This window comes from Nomascus leucogenys, chromosome 6 (genome assembly GCF_006542625.1).
Source record: "Nomascus leucogenys isolate Asia chromosome 6, Asia_NLE_v1, whole genome shotgun sequence".
NCBI classification, from domain to species: Eukaryota; Metazoa; Chordata; class Mammalia; order Primates; family Hylobatidae; genus Nomascus; species Nomascus leucogenys.
In genome coordinates, this window is record NC_044386.1 from 31,897,865 (window position 1) to 31,911,505 (window position 13,641).

At 41.3% G+C, this 13,641-nt stretch overlaps 1 protein-coding gene across 2 annotated transcripts in view; it reads left to right on the forward strand.

Annotated features, from left to right (window-relative positions):
• Nucleotides 1-11,800, forward strand: part of RAI14 (retinoic acid induced 14) — a 145,406-nt gene extending 133,606 nt beyond the window's left edge. Inside the window, exons 13-17 of one of the 2 annotated variants that reach the window (XM_030813956.1) lie at nt 678-796; nt 1,902-3,437; nt 5,272-5,421; nt 8,938-9,003; nt 9,886-11,800. In XM_030813956.1, the coding sequence (XP_030669816.1) occupies nt 678-796; nt 1,902-3,437; nt 5,272-5,421; nt 8,938-9,003; nt 9,886-9,963 (1,949 nt within the window). In that variant the 3' untranslated portion in view covers nt 9,964-11,800. The remainder of the gene's footprint in view (nt 1-677; nt 797-1,901; nt 3,438-5,271; nt 5,422-8,937; nt 9,004-9,885) is intronic. The other variant, XM_030813957.1, reaches the window with a different exon arrangement.
• The last annotated feature ends 1,841 nt before the right edge of the window (nt 11,801-13,641 follow it).

Genomic DNA, 13,641 nt, shown 5'->3' on the forward strand with positions numbered 1-13,641 from the left:
AATAGGAATCTAGAAAAGTAGCAGTGTCATGAACCTGAAGAAGTAGACTGGGGCCAAATCATAGAGGCCTGAACCCAGATAAAGGAATTTGGAGATTAATTTTGGAGGGAAAACAAAGCACTTGACCCAAAGGAATGACCCAATCGAAGTATGTTTTAGGAAGACTGGTCTGACGTTGCTGTGCAGGCTACAGTTTCACTGGGAAGAAGAGAGAGGCAGAGATTTGTTGGGAAGCTGTTTGCAGAGTTTCCAAGTAAGGTGATAAAGTCTGAACTACAGTAATAGTGGTAGGGGGAAAGAAATAAACCAGATTCCAGAGACATTTCTAAAACGATTCACAGAACTGAGACTTACAAGGCACAGGGAAGAACCAAAAACAACCAAGATATGACACTTAAGCAAATGAATAGGAAATATATGACCAAATTCATCAATTTTCAGAATTGCCTTGTATACACATGTATCTAGTACTGTGCTAGCAACACCACAGTAAGGAAACCCCAGTTTCCTTTCTATATAAAATGAAAATTTTAGTTCACCCACCCAGCTGCTAGGGCGTTTTATAATTAGGACCAGGAAGAAGAACTGGATTAGGCTAGGAAGTGAATTTGTCTCAGGTTAGAGAAATAAGAGTTTAATTGTTTTATATTATTTTAAATGGCTTTCTCTTTCCCAAGGTGCTGATAGCTTATTGGATATAAGTTCTGAAGCTGACCAACAAGATCTTCTCTCCCTATTGCAAGCAAAAGTTGCTTCCCTTACCTTACACAATAAGGAGTTACAAGATAAATTACAGGTATATAAATAGATTGCTATCACGGACTATTCTGTAGAGTCAAGCTCTTGGTCTTTTCAGTAGTCAGATGTATTTTGTTTTAAATGTGTGCGTTAGTTTCTTTTTAAAATTAGCTTTAAGCATCTTATGGTTTCAGATTATTTGTTTCATGACAGTGTTATTCATTAACTCTTTCTGTAAATTATTCAACTGGTAAATTATAAATAATTATACACATAGTATGATCAGTATTAAATATTCTATATGTTTAATAAATTATATAAATAAAACAAAATTGATAGAAATAAAAATTCTATATAAAATATACTCCATACATAGAATGATACATAATATAATTATATATATAAAATTTTATATTTTGATTTTATATATACCTTGAAATTTTGTTTTAAATTATATATGTGTATGTGTGTATATATATATATATAATATTATCCATTCATTTAGTAAAGTTGATCACTTAACAGGTTTAAGAACTTGATAAGAAATGGCTGTACCAAAAAATAAGAAGAAGAAATAGCTGTACTATATGTCGATTACCCCTCCTGGCAAGTAGAATGATATAAGAAATAAAGGAAATTTTTGAATTGGAGGCTTTGTAGAGAAAACAATTTTAGTGTTTTCAAAGTGACACAAATCATCTGTCCCAATAGAACCCAAAGCAAGCTTTGTGTCATTAGTCCCACTCATGTCCCAGACTGTCTTTTTTCATGGCATGAGAATACACAGGCAAAGTGATCATGCTACTCTCCCGTACCAAAGTTGCGGATTTCCTCCTCTCATTCTAGTTGCTTGCTTAGCTAACCACACCTTTGGTATCCTTTTTTTTATTTTTTTGTTTTATTTTTTTTTGAGACGGAGTCTTGCTCTGTTGCCCAGGCTGGAGTGCAGTGGCGCGATCTCGGCTCACTGCAAGCTCCGCCTCCTGGGTTCACGCCATTCTGTTGCCTCAACCTCCCGAGTAGCTGGGACTACAGGCGCCCACCACCACGCCTGGCTAATTTTTTGTATTTTTTTTTAATAGAGATGGGGCTTCACTGTGTTAGCCAGGATGGTCTCGATCTCCTGACCTTTGCTATCATTTAATTCTTGCTTTTTTTCCTAGGCCAAATCACCCAAGGAGGCGGAAGCAGACCTAAGCTTTGACTCATACCATTCCACCCAAACCGACTTGGGCCCATCCCTGGGAAAACCTGGTGAAACCTCTCCCCCAGACTCCAAATCATCTCCATCTGTCTTAATACATTCTTTAGGTAAATCCACTACTGACAGTGATGTCAGAATTCAGCAACTGCAAGAGATTTTGCAAGATCTACAGAAGAGATTAGAGAGCTCTGAAGCAGAGAGAAAACAGCTACAGGTCGAACTCCAGTCTCGAAGGGCAGAACTGGTATCCTTAAACAACACTGAGATTTCAGAGAACAGCTCTGACCTCAGCCAGAAACTTAAAGAAACTCAGAGCAAATACGAGGAGGCTATGAAAGAAGTCCTTAGTGTGCAGAAGCAGATGAAACTCGGTCTTGTCTCACCTGAAAGCATGGATAATTATTCACATTTCCACGAGCTGAGGGTCACGGAAGAGGAAATAAATGTGCTAAAGCAGGATCTGCAGAATGCACTAGAAGAAAGTGAAAGAAATAAAGAGAAAGTGAGAGAGTTAGAGGAAAAACTGGTAGAGAGGGAGAAAGGTACAGTGATTAAGCCACCTGTGGAAGAGTACGAGGAAATGAAAAGTTCATATTGCTCTGTTATTGAGAATATGAATAAGGAGAAAGCATTTTTGTTTGAGAAATACCAAGAGGCCCAAGAAGAAATCATGAAATTAAAAGACACACTAAAAAGTCAGATGACACAGGAAGCCAGTGATGAAGCTGAGGACATGAAAGAAGCCATGAATAGGATGATAGATGAACTCAATAAACAAGTGAGCGAGCTGTCACAGCTGTACAAAGAAGCCCAGGCTGAGCTGGAGGATTACAGGAAGAGGAAATCTCTAGAGGACGTCACAGCTGAATATATCCACAAAGCAGAGCATGAGAAACTGATGCAATTGACAAACGTGTCCAGGGCTAAAGCAGAAGATGCACTGTCTGAAATGAAGTCTCAGTATTCAAAAGTGTTGAAGGAGTTGATCCAGCTCAAACAACTGGTTGATGCACAGAAAGAGAACTCTGTCTCTATCACAGAACATTTGCAAGTGATAACCACGCTGAGGACTGCAGCAAAAGAGATGGAAGAAAAAATAAGCAATCTTAAGGAACACCTTGCAAGCAAGGAAGTGGAAGTAGCAAAGCTGGAGAAACAACTCTTAGAAGAGAAAGCTGCTATGACTGATGCAATGGTACCCCGGTCTTCCTATGAAAAGCTCCAGTCATCCTTAGAGAGTGAAGTGAGTGTGTTGGCATCAAAATTAAAGGAATCAGTGAAAGAGAAAGAGAAGGTCCATTCAGAGGTTGTCCAGATTAGAAGTGAGGTATCACAGGTGAAAAGAGAAAAGGAAAATATTCAGACTCTCTTGAAATCCAAAGAGCAAGAAGTAAATGAACTTCTGCAAAAATTCCAGCAAGCTCAGGAAGAACTTGCAGAAATGAAAAGATACTCTGAGAGCTCTTCAAAACTGGAGGAAGATAAAGATAAAAAGGTTGGTGAAACTGTACTGCTGTGGGTTTCTAGCAATAAGTCTTAGTCTCTTTGGCTTTTACTATATTAAATACTTATAGTGTTGGCACTAAACTGGAGTGAATGCTCAGAGGCTCTGCACATGAACTTTATCTGTCACCAAAGCCACATTGAGAATAGTTTGTTGGGTTGGCCGGACGCGGTGGCTCACGCTTGTAATCCCAGCACTCTGGGAGGCCGAGGTGGGCAGATCACTTGAGGTCAGGAGTTTGAGACCAGCCTGGCCAACATGGTAAAACCACGTCTCTACTAAAAATACAAAAATTAGCTCGGCATGGTGGCACACGCCTGCAATCCCAGCTACTAGGGAGGCTGAGGCAGGAGAATGGCTTGAACCCAGGAGGTGGAGGTTGCAGTGAGCCAAGATCAGGTCACTGCACTCCAGCCTGGGCAACAGAGTGAGACTTCATCTCAAAAAAAAAAAAAAAAGAATAGTTTGTTGGGTATTTATATTTTAAAAACACATCTGCTGGGCATAGTGGCTCACTCCTCTAATTCCAGTAGTTTGGGAGGCCGTGATGGGAGGATGGCTTGAGACCAGCCTCAGCAACATAGTGAGACCCCATCTGTACAAAAAATTTAAAAATTAGCCAGGCATGGTGGTATGAGCATGTAGTCCCAGCCACTTGAGAGGCTAAGGCAGGAAAATCACTAGAGCCCTAGAAGTCAAGGCTGTTATGAGCCATATCAACACCACTGCATTCTAGCCTGGGTAACAGAGTGAGACCCTGCCTTAAAAAACCATAAATAAGCAAACATCAATCTTTGGCCACTTCTCCTTGTACTAAAGCATTTTCACATATGTGGTGCATATGTGTCCTTTAAAAATCATTTTACAGAAGCTTTGCCAGTGTTGGGGATCAGAAGTGAACCTGCAAACTGGAAAGTATTTGTGATCCACCTGAAACTTCAAGTTCTTTTTCTGGATTCAGAACAGATTCCTCCATAATATGAAACTAAAATACTCCTAGACTTAATCCTGCTTCCCGAAGGTCCATGAGCTTCCCCTCAAGTCAGTGTAAATGCTACCCTTGCCGGTCCCTCCTTTGACAGGTATATAGGAGAGGAAGGGGGAGGAATGTGGGGACCCAGCAATTTGAGATGGCGCTGGACACAGAGATGGTGCTGGCCATGCTGCTGGAGGAAGGAGGGAAGCAAAGGGGAAGTTCAGGGGGATGGTTCCACGCCTCAATCGGCTCTGCATCTCTAGTCCCCTGTCTCGGAGGTTCCGAATGGCATTCATGGGAGACTACTTAACTCTATTCTTTTGTAATGAGTGTTTCAAAAGAGCTTTACCAGCCAGGGGAACAGGGATTAGGGAGTGGTGGGGTACGGTGGGGAGTTAGTTGTGTTTAAAGAAAAATGTCCAGAGATATCAGGCTTCCTAGGCCTTATTCCTGATCGCCCATGTCAGCAGTATTGGACAAAATATAGCTGTCTCCAAATAAAACCTGAAATCTTAATTCTGATTTTTTTTTTTCAATCATACCCCTTTTAAGAGTAAAAGTAGGAAACCAACATCACAGCTTTTGTTACTGCCATCACCAAAACATAATATGTAATTCAAGGGCCTTTTTCTGAACCTAATGGATGCAGCAGGCTTTGTTAGTTTGCCTGATTTTGTTATCTGTTTCATTTTATGAGTTTTTTTATTTAAATGTATTAAAAGGGAATTGTTCCAAAGTCTTAAGTCCCAGAGGCCAAAAGAGATGACTATGTTTGAGGCTTAGAAATATATGAAATTTTGCTTTGCAGACATGTTACTGCCTGTTAATACCATTTTCCTTTGCCCCTAGATAAATGAGATGTCAAAGGAAGTCACCAAATTGAAGGAGGCCCTGAACAGCCTCTCCCAGCTCTCCTACTCAACAAGCTCATCCAAAAGGCAGAGTCAGCAGCTGGAGGCGCTGCAGCAGCAAGTCAAACAGCTCCAGAACCAGCTGGCGGTGAGTGGGCTTGTTTCTGCTGCCTGGTTTGGGGTGGAGGGCCTGGCAGATTCCATACCATCTTAGCTGCTAGGGCAAGTGGGCGTGAACAAAAAGATTCCCAGCCCAAAGGAATGTACTTCAATGAGCAGTTGACCGATTTCTTCAGTGAGGGCAAAAGAGGGAGTCACTGGTGGAATTCCCGGTCGTTATCAGCAATGCAATGGGTCAGATATTCACTGGGAAGGAAAGAACCAACAGGACAGTGGGAGGAGGCTACGTGCTCACTCATACCCTAACTTTTTACCCCGTCTCCTTTTTCTGCAACACTCTTTCCTCATCTCTGGCAGTGGCAAGAGATTTTTCTTGTTAGAGGCCAGGATCTCTAGTAGTTGTATCTCTATATATCTGAAGCTGCTTCTTGGCCCTTCTCCTTATTTCGCCCAGGAAAGCCCTTGCTTATCTAAATTGGTTTCCTGGGCCCATTGTAACAAATCACCACAAATTTGGTTTAAAACAACATGAGTGTATTATTTTATAGTTGCATTGAACAGAAGTCCAAAATCACTTTCACTGGACTGACTTTAAGTTGTTGGCAGGGCTGGTTCCTCCTCGAGACTGTAGGAGAAAATCAATTTTCTTGCCTTTTCCAGTACCAGAGGCTGCCTGCATTCCGTGGCTCATGGCCTCTTACTCCATCTTCGAGGCACATCACTCCAGCATCTGCTCAGTCTTCCCATCTCCTCCTTCAGCCTTTGATTTTCTTGCCTCCCTCTTATAAGGACCCTTGTGATTACATCTAAAGCCCACCTAGATAATCCAGATAATCTCCCTCTCTATCTCAAAACCCTTAATTGCATCTGCAAGATGCCTTTTGCCATATAAAGTAACATTCACAGGTTCTGGGGATTAGGATGTGGACATCTTTCAAGAGCCATTATTTAGCTTCCACAATATCTGTTAAGGTTTGAGTTGGCATGGGTACATTACGTTTTCTACCTAAAGTCCAGGGTTAGTCTGTCCTGGACTGCCTCTAGCTTCCATATACAAACAGAACATGGATTTGATGATTTCTTCAGAATAGACCTAACTGTAGTGAATTCAGATTTCTGCAGTCCTTACTCTGGCTGGCCACAAAGTTCAATGCTAGTTTTGGAGGAAACAGCTCTACTCTAGCAATGGTGGATACTTAGGGGAGGAGAAGCTGCTCTTTACTGTGTTCTGCAGGTCATTCTTCTCCTGATAAAATGGTATTACAGACTTGTAGATAAAGTGCTATTGGTTTATACAGTAATTCTTATAATTATGCAACGTGTGTTTGTTGAACTCTTACTATACATCAGTATTATACATGGTGCTGATGATATAAAATAAGACTCAGTCCCTTGCCCTCATGGAGTTTATACTCTATATAAGTTTTCAACAAAGAGATGCCCAGCATACCGTAGGCATACAAAGGAAATGTGTCTACCCAATCTTGCTGAGTCATGAAAAGCTTCCTACGGGAGTTATACTCGTGCTGAGTCTTGAAGGCCTGAGTAAGAATATTTTGTTACTCAGCAAGGACTGACATGTGGCATTAGCTGGCTTTTAGGAACCTTGGTGAGAACCATTCCAGTGGAGTGGGGAGGAGGGTAGAATCTGGACTGCAGTAGAATGGCTGCTAGAGAAGTGAGTCAGTAGATAGGTATCTGATGGGGCTAACCAGTCACGGCAGGGGTTGGGGGAAGCCTGAAGCAAGTTTGCTGGAAAGATGGGAAATGGTGGTTAGGGTGTGGAATGCTTTCAGTTGAGATTTCAGAGGTGGTAATGACAGAGGCAGGGCTACGACCAAAGAGGAGCATGTTATTAAAGCTGAAGTTGAGGAACTGAGAGGTTCAGGTGTTAGATGGATCATTCACACAGATATCGAAGCCAAGCAAATGATGACAGAAGCAAGGATAGAAAGGAAGACAGATCAGAAGATAAAATCATAAATAATTGAGCAGGGATTGCTGAAAGGTGGGGAGGGAACAACACAGAGAGAAATGCCAAATGTGCCTTCTTATGGTGTAAACTTAAAGGACGGGTTTTAAAGTGTCCCTTAATAACAGGAAAGATACCTCATATTCTGACACTGATCGGGGGAAGGAAGAATGGGTATTATGGACTTTTGTACATTTTTGAAGTAATCCATGTATGATGGTCTCAATTTTCATGATGAATTAGGAGGACAGGCTCTTAGAACAGGAGTTTCAGAGATAAGACCCTTGAAACGGCCACTGAGAGGGACTGGAGTAATAGCTCAACAAGGAGAAATAGAAGCATCAGCGGCTGTATTGAGGAACCACTGGAGATTGGGGCCACCACCCTCTTTGCCTCCTTGGTACACTGACAGCTAAATAATTGAGCTCCCCAAGGATTATACAACACTGGCCACATAGTGGATAATCAATAATTCTCTTAAAAATAATAGACTTTAAAAATTAAATTAGTACATATTTGGTCATTGTAGAAAAGTTGAATACAGAAAACTCTTAACAAGTTCCTAATTTTCCACAATTCAATAACTCTGAGATAATCACTTTTTACATTTGATATATTTCCTTGCAGTATTTACATTTAATGTAGCTGTATTTGCATAAGTATGTGTACATATATACACACATATATACATATAAACACACAGACACACACACACACACACATATATATATGTTTTTTTTTTTTTTTTTTTTTTTTGAGACAGTCTTGCTCTGTCACCCAGGCTGGAGTGCAGTGGCGTGATCTCGGCTCACTGCAAGCTCCGCCTCCTGGGTTCATGCCATTCTCCTGCCTCAGCCTCTCAAATAGCTGGGACTACAGGCGCCCGCCACCACGCCTGGCTAATTTTTTCTATTTTTTAGTAGTGACGGGGTTTCACCATGTTAGCCAGGATGGTCTCGATCTCCTGACCTCGTGATCCGCCCGCCTCGGCCTCCCAAAGTGTTGGGATTACAGGCGTGACCCACTGCGCCCGGCCTATGTATTTTTTGAGACAGAGTTTTGCTCTGTCACCGACGCTGGAGTGCAGTGGTGCGATCTCGGCTCACTGCAACCTCTGCCTCCCAGGTTCAAGCCATTCGCCTGCCTCAGCCTCCTGAGTAGCTGGGATTACAGGTACCGACTACTACGCCTGGCTAATTTTTGTATTTTTAGTAGAGACGGGGTTTCACCATGTCGTCCAGGCTGGTCTCAAACTCCTGACCTCAAGTGATCACCCACCTCAGCCGCCCAAAGTGCATATATTTTTAAAACCAAACTTGGGATGATAATAACTCCTTTTCATACGGTTTTTTCTAGAGTTGACATACCAAGACTTTTTTCCCTAAGATTATTGGCAAGTATTCAGAAATACACAAGCCAGTAAGACCACAACAATTTTAGAAGCTTCCAGAGCTCGCATAAAGTGGAGAGGACCACTTGGGTAGCATTTGGCTGCAGCTTTCTCACAGTTTTTTGTTTTTGTTCTTTAAAGATCTCCTAAGCTCATAATAATGTGAAATATTCCCTTTCCAGGAATGCAAGAAACAACACCAGGAGGTCATATCAGTTTACAGAATGCATCTTCTGTATGCTGTGCAGGTATGGTAATGCCCCTTGAAGTATCTGGACATCCTAAAGAAATATGGCAGCGCATGTTGACAGAACTCCCATCATTTAACCAGTAGAATGAACAAGAATTAGAGGAAAATCCTTTTCACTGGAAAGCCCGGATATGCCTTTTGCATTGCTTTGGATTCTGTGTCAGGAGCCTTGTGCCCTGTTTACCAGGAACAGCCCCATCTTTTAAGGCAGGGCCTCACTCTGTCTCGAAGGCTGGAGTGTAATGGCATAATGTCGCCTCACTGTAGCCTCGACCCATGGGCTCAAGTGATCCTCCCACCTTAGCCTCCCAAGTAGGTGGGATTACAGGCACCCACCGCTGTACCTGGCTAATTTTTGTATTTTTTGTAGAGATGGGGCTTTGCCATGTTGCCCAGGCTGGTCTCAAACTCCTGAGCTCAAACAATCCACCTGCCTTGGCCTCCCAAGTGCTGAGATTACAGGCATGAGCCACCACGCCCCGCCCTCCCATCATTTATTGAGGAATGAGGGACGATGTGGTCCTCCACTAGGAGGATCAGGGCTTTATTTTCCAGCAATGCTGATCTTCTTAGTTACCAGTGCTGCCTTGGCTCTATGATGCTTGGTGTTCTGGCTGCTGGACTCACATTTGCAACTGAGACCCCAGATAGCTTTTGCTGAGGGTTTTGGTAGACAGTGCCACCTCATTTTCCAGCTGGATAAAGGCAGGGCCCTTTCTTTGACTCATATAAATTTGGGAAATTATAGGGCTGACATTCCTGTGAAAGATGTGGGAATTAGCCCAGGTCTTCATTGCAGTCAGCCATCTCATTCCCCAGAGAAGAAAGTGCCATGGCTTAATTTAGGTTCTAATGAGTATCTTGTGTTTGAATATCCTAGGGCCAGATGGATGAAGATGTCCAGAAAGTACTGAAGCAAATCCTTACCATGTGTAAAAACCAGTCTCAAAAGAAGTAAAGTGGATTCCTCGGCAGGACACTGCTCCTTGTCATCCGTCTTTGTGTTAGATCCAGAGTTGTTGGCAGCTGCTGCCATTGTTCTCATTCGTGGTATGCACTGTGGCCTAGCGTAGCTTCTTCCCTTTCCAAAGGTTTCTGAGGACTTGTCCCAGGAGAAGACTGCCCGCCTCAGAACTGCTTAGAGACTTCAAACCAGCAGAGGTGAAAGTCCCTGCCATCCCTTCAGATTCCAGAGCTGGGATCCACCATGGATCTGGTCCTGATGCTGGCAGGGGGGCCCCCTCCTCTATACCTGACTGGCTGAGTGGCTTCATCACTACCGAGTGATGTGCTGAGGCCTCCTGCAGTGAATGCTCCCTCCATTCCTGTACTCAGGCAGTGCCATTCAGCACAGGAGAGCTCTTTTTGCCTTTGGCTTTCAATTCCAAAACATGATTTAATTTCTAACTAAATTAGTATGGCACTAGTTATGAAGTATCTGCTTAAAACCCTTTATCATGATATCCTGTGGATTTAAAAACTCTAATTCATGTTTTCTTCCCATCTGCCTTATATATCTCATCACCCTGCTTATCAATATTCAGTTTGATGAGCACTATTAACTAAAATATGAAACTTAAAAACAAAAGCAAGTTGTCCTTAAAAGTTCTTTTTTTAAGTAAATTGTTGACATATTGCAAATTTTCTATGCAAACTTGCCTCCTGCTGTTATCCGTGAAGCTCAGGAAATCCAAACATTTGTGTTTCAACAAGGGACAGTAAACTGTGTGTTTACAGCCAAAAGAAATGCCTCATAGTTCTTAACCTCAACTTTTGTAAAAGTATTTTTTTCTCTGTAATATTTTTATTGGCTCATAAAGATGTTTTCATATCTAAACTCCTAAATAAGTGAAATTACAGTAGATTATATTAACAAAATAATTTTTAGGTAGCCATGCTTGAGACTTTTTAAAAATATAACTTTTTCCTTAAAGTTTTCAGCTATAGCAAAAGGTAGTTATGTAGGCCAGACCTAATATGAGCTGCCACCAACACCCCTAGAACTTTCAGCCATGGTGTCTTCAGAATTGTAGCGCATTTCTGAATCTAGCAATTCTTCCTTTTACCCGTTGAATGTTTTTGAATGCCCTGACTCTACCAGCGCCCATAAATGATCTCTGGAAGGACTGTTAGTACCAACCTGTTTTTCAACTTTGAAGCTAAAAACCCTGATATGGTAATATTATGGTGCATAGCAGAGGTCTCGGAAAAAAAATATTCCTGTTCACTTTACTTTCAGGTTAAAAATGTTTCTAACACGCTTGCAGCTTCCCTTATGGCATTAATCTTTTTGAGGGAGAGAGACAATCCAGGACTCTCCAAAGTATTTAACTGAAAGTAGGGCCTGCTCTGACAGGGCCCACATCTCCCAGGGCTGCCTGGCCTCAGTGGGTGCTTGGCTGTGCTGGATGATATGTTGATCTGTATTGGATAAGGACCAATGACAGCAAAGCAAAAATGGCTTTAAAGCTTGGTGTTACTTTTCTTAAGTTGTTTAATTATAGTTAAGCAATTTCAAAAATGCTCCAAAGAAATGTGAAAGGACCTTTTGTCACAGCACTTCAGAAAATACAAAACAGCCCCTTCTGCCCCCGCACAGAAATGCTGCAGAGTATATGAAACTTGAGACATTTTTGTAGGATGCCTGACAAGGTGTAGCCTTTTATCTTGTTTCCGGATGCGTATTTATTACGAGTACTCTGGTTAAATATTGAAAAGTTATATGCTGTAGTTTAGTATTTTGTCTTTGTAATTTACAGAAGTTATTGGAGAAAATAAACTTGTTTCATTTTGCATTTCTGGTGTTGATTCTTGGTGTATTCAGAAGCATATCTGTGTGGCTTCTGAAGATCAGTTCAATAGCATTTCAGTGTGATGGGTTTTCTAGCCTGTACTATGCTCAGCTGGTATGAGTTGTCCGCACTGTCTCACACAAAGTCTCAGATCATTTCTTTTTCCCAGCTCTTGGATTCGCCCTGAGCTCTGCCCCGAGTATCAGCCGCTTTGGGGCAGTTGAATCACAATCCTTTAATTCACAATTGCCTCTCACTTTATCTGCCGTCTTTTTAACTGTTTGGAAGCCTCCACTGGATTTTTTTTTCCCTCTTGCTTCTTGCTTTTTTTGAAAAAGTAATAAATACACACAGTAACATAAATAAGTAAATAAATAAATAAATAATCCAAATACATTTTCCTGCCCCATTACAAAGATAATTCAATTCATTCCTGACAAAACTCTTGTCAGGTGAATTCTGGCAAGGTTAAAATCATAATTAAAATGACATGAATTAGGTACAGCTACTTAAGGAGTTAGCATTGTTTATCATACTCCAAAGTAACAAGGCCATTTCCCTTCACTTACAACATGATTCCACCTCTACTTCAGTTTCATTGTGCCTTCCTACTATACACTGAAACTTTATTTCAAAGAAAGCATGTGTGTGATACTCAGTTCAATCTCTTATTTCAACTGTAGCCAACCAGACAACTCAGAAGGTGACTTCATGGGGACACGCAGCTGGAGAGGAAACTGAGATAAACCCAAACCAGTCATCTCTGATGAACAGAAACACCTCATAAGGCAAAATTGGGATATGAAAAGAAACTCTCCTGCCACCACAATTAGATAGCAGCTGAGACTGTAGGACAAATGAAAGGAACCACAAATACGTCTTTCTCTTACTCCCCAATCCTTAGTGCATCTACCCAGAAGCAACATCTAGTAAGTTTTTGCGGTGACCTGAGACATTCACTGTTTATATGTACATGTAGGCATGTATTTTTCTTTCTTCTTTAAATATCTTGGAGATTATTCTCTGTCGGCATACAAATCTCACTCTTTTTAACTGCTGAATAAAATTTCGTAGTATGGTTGTGCTATATTTTATCTTGATAATTCCACATTATGGACATTTAATTGCTTCCAGTACTGCAGCTACAAAAATGATGCAATGACTATCCTATGTATATATGTATATCTTTACACGTGTAATGATTTTTTGAATTTTCAAATTGCTCATTTTTACATTAGCTTCCATCAAGATATGGGCAGAAAAAAATGAATAGAATATCGTTCGTATCATCACATTGAGAAAGAATGGCCTTTCCCTTCATGTTGGTTGAATAAGAGTCATTAATTTGTTTTCCTTACATACACTTTAAGACAAACTCCAAAGCCTTTAATAATTAAACCCACCCATCTTAAGATAAACACATGATACGCTATGAGGGGAAAACACTCCCCAAACATGTTGAAGCACAACATTTTGCAATGCGGCATAACAAGAATATTGGGTGCTGACAGTAGCAGAAACATTATGCAACAAAGATTGGGGTCATTTTTTGAGCAAAGTTAAGCAGCAGACTGCAAAGCCAACAGTGAGCTGGAAAAAGCCACAGACCAAGGAACCAGGGCATTCACATGAGTTGCAATTTCTATTCACCAGATCAGGGCAGAGATTTGTCAAGCATTATGGGAGCGTCTGACATATTTGAGAAACAAAAGAACAAGGGCTCAGTGAGCCATAGGAGCTGGGCAAGGGAACAATTAACATGGGTTCCAGCAGATGGAAAGGCTTCTTTGAGGAGTAAAGCCCCCATGAGGTGAGTAGGAGGAAAGCAAAGAGACATTCCTGCA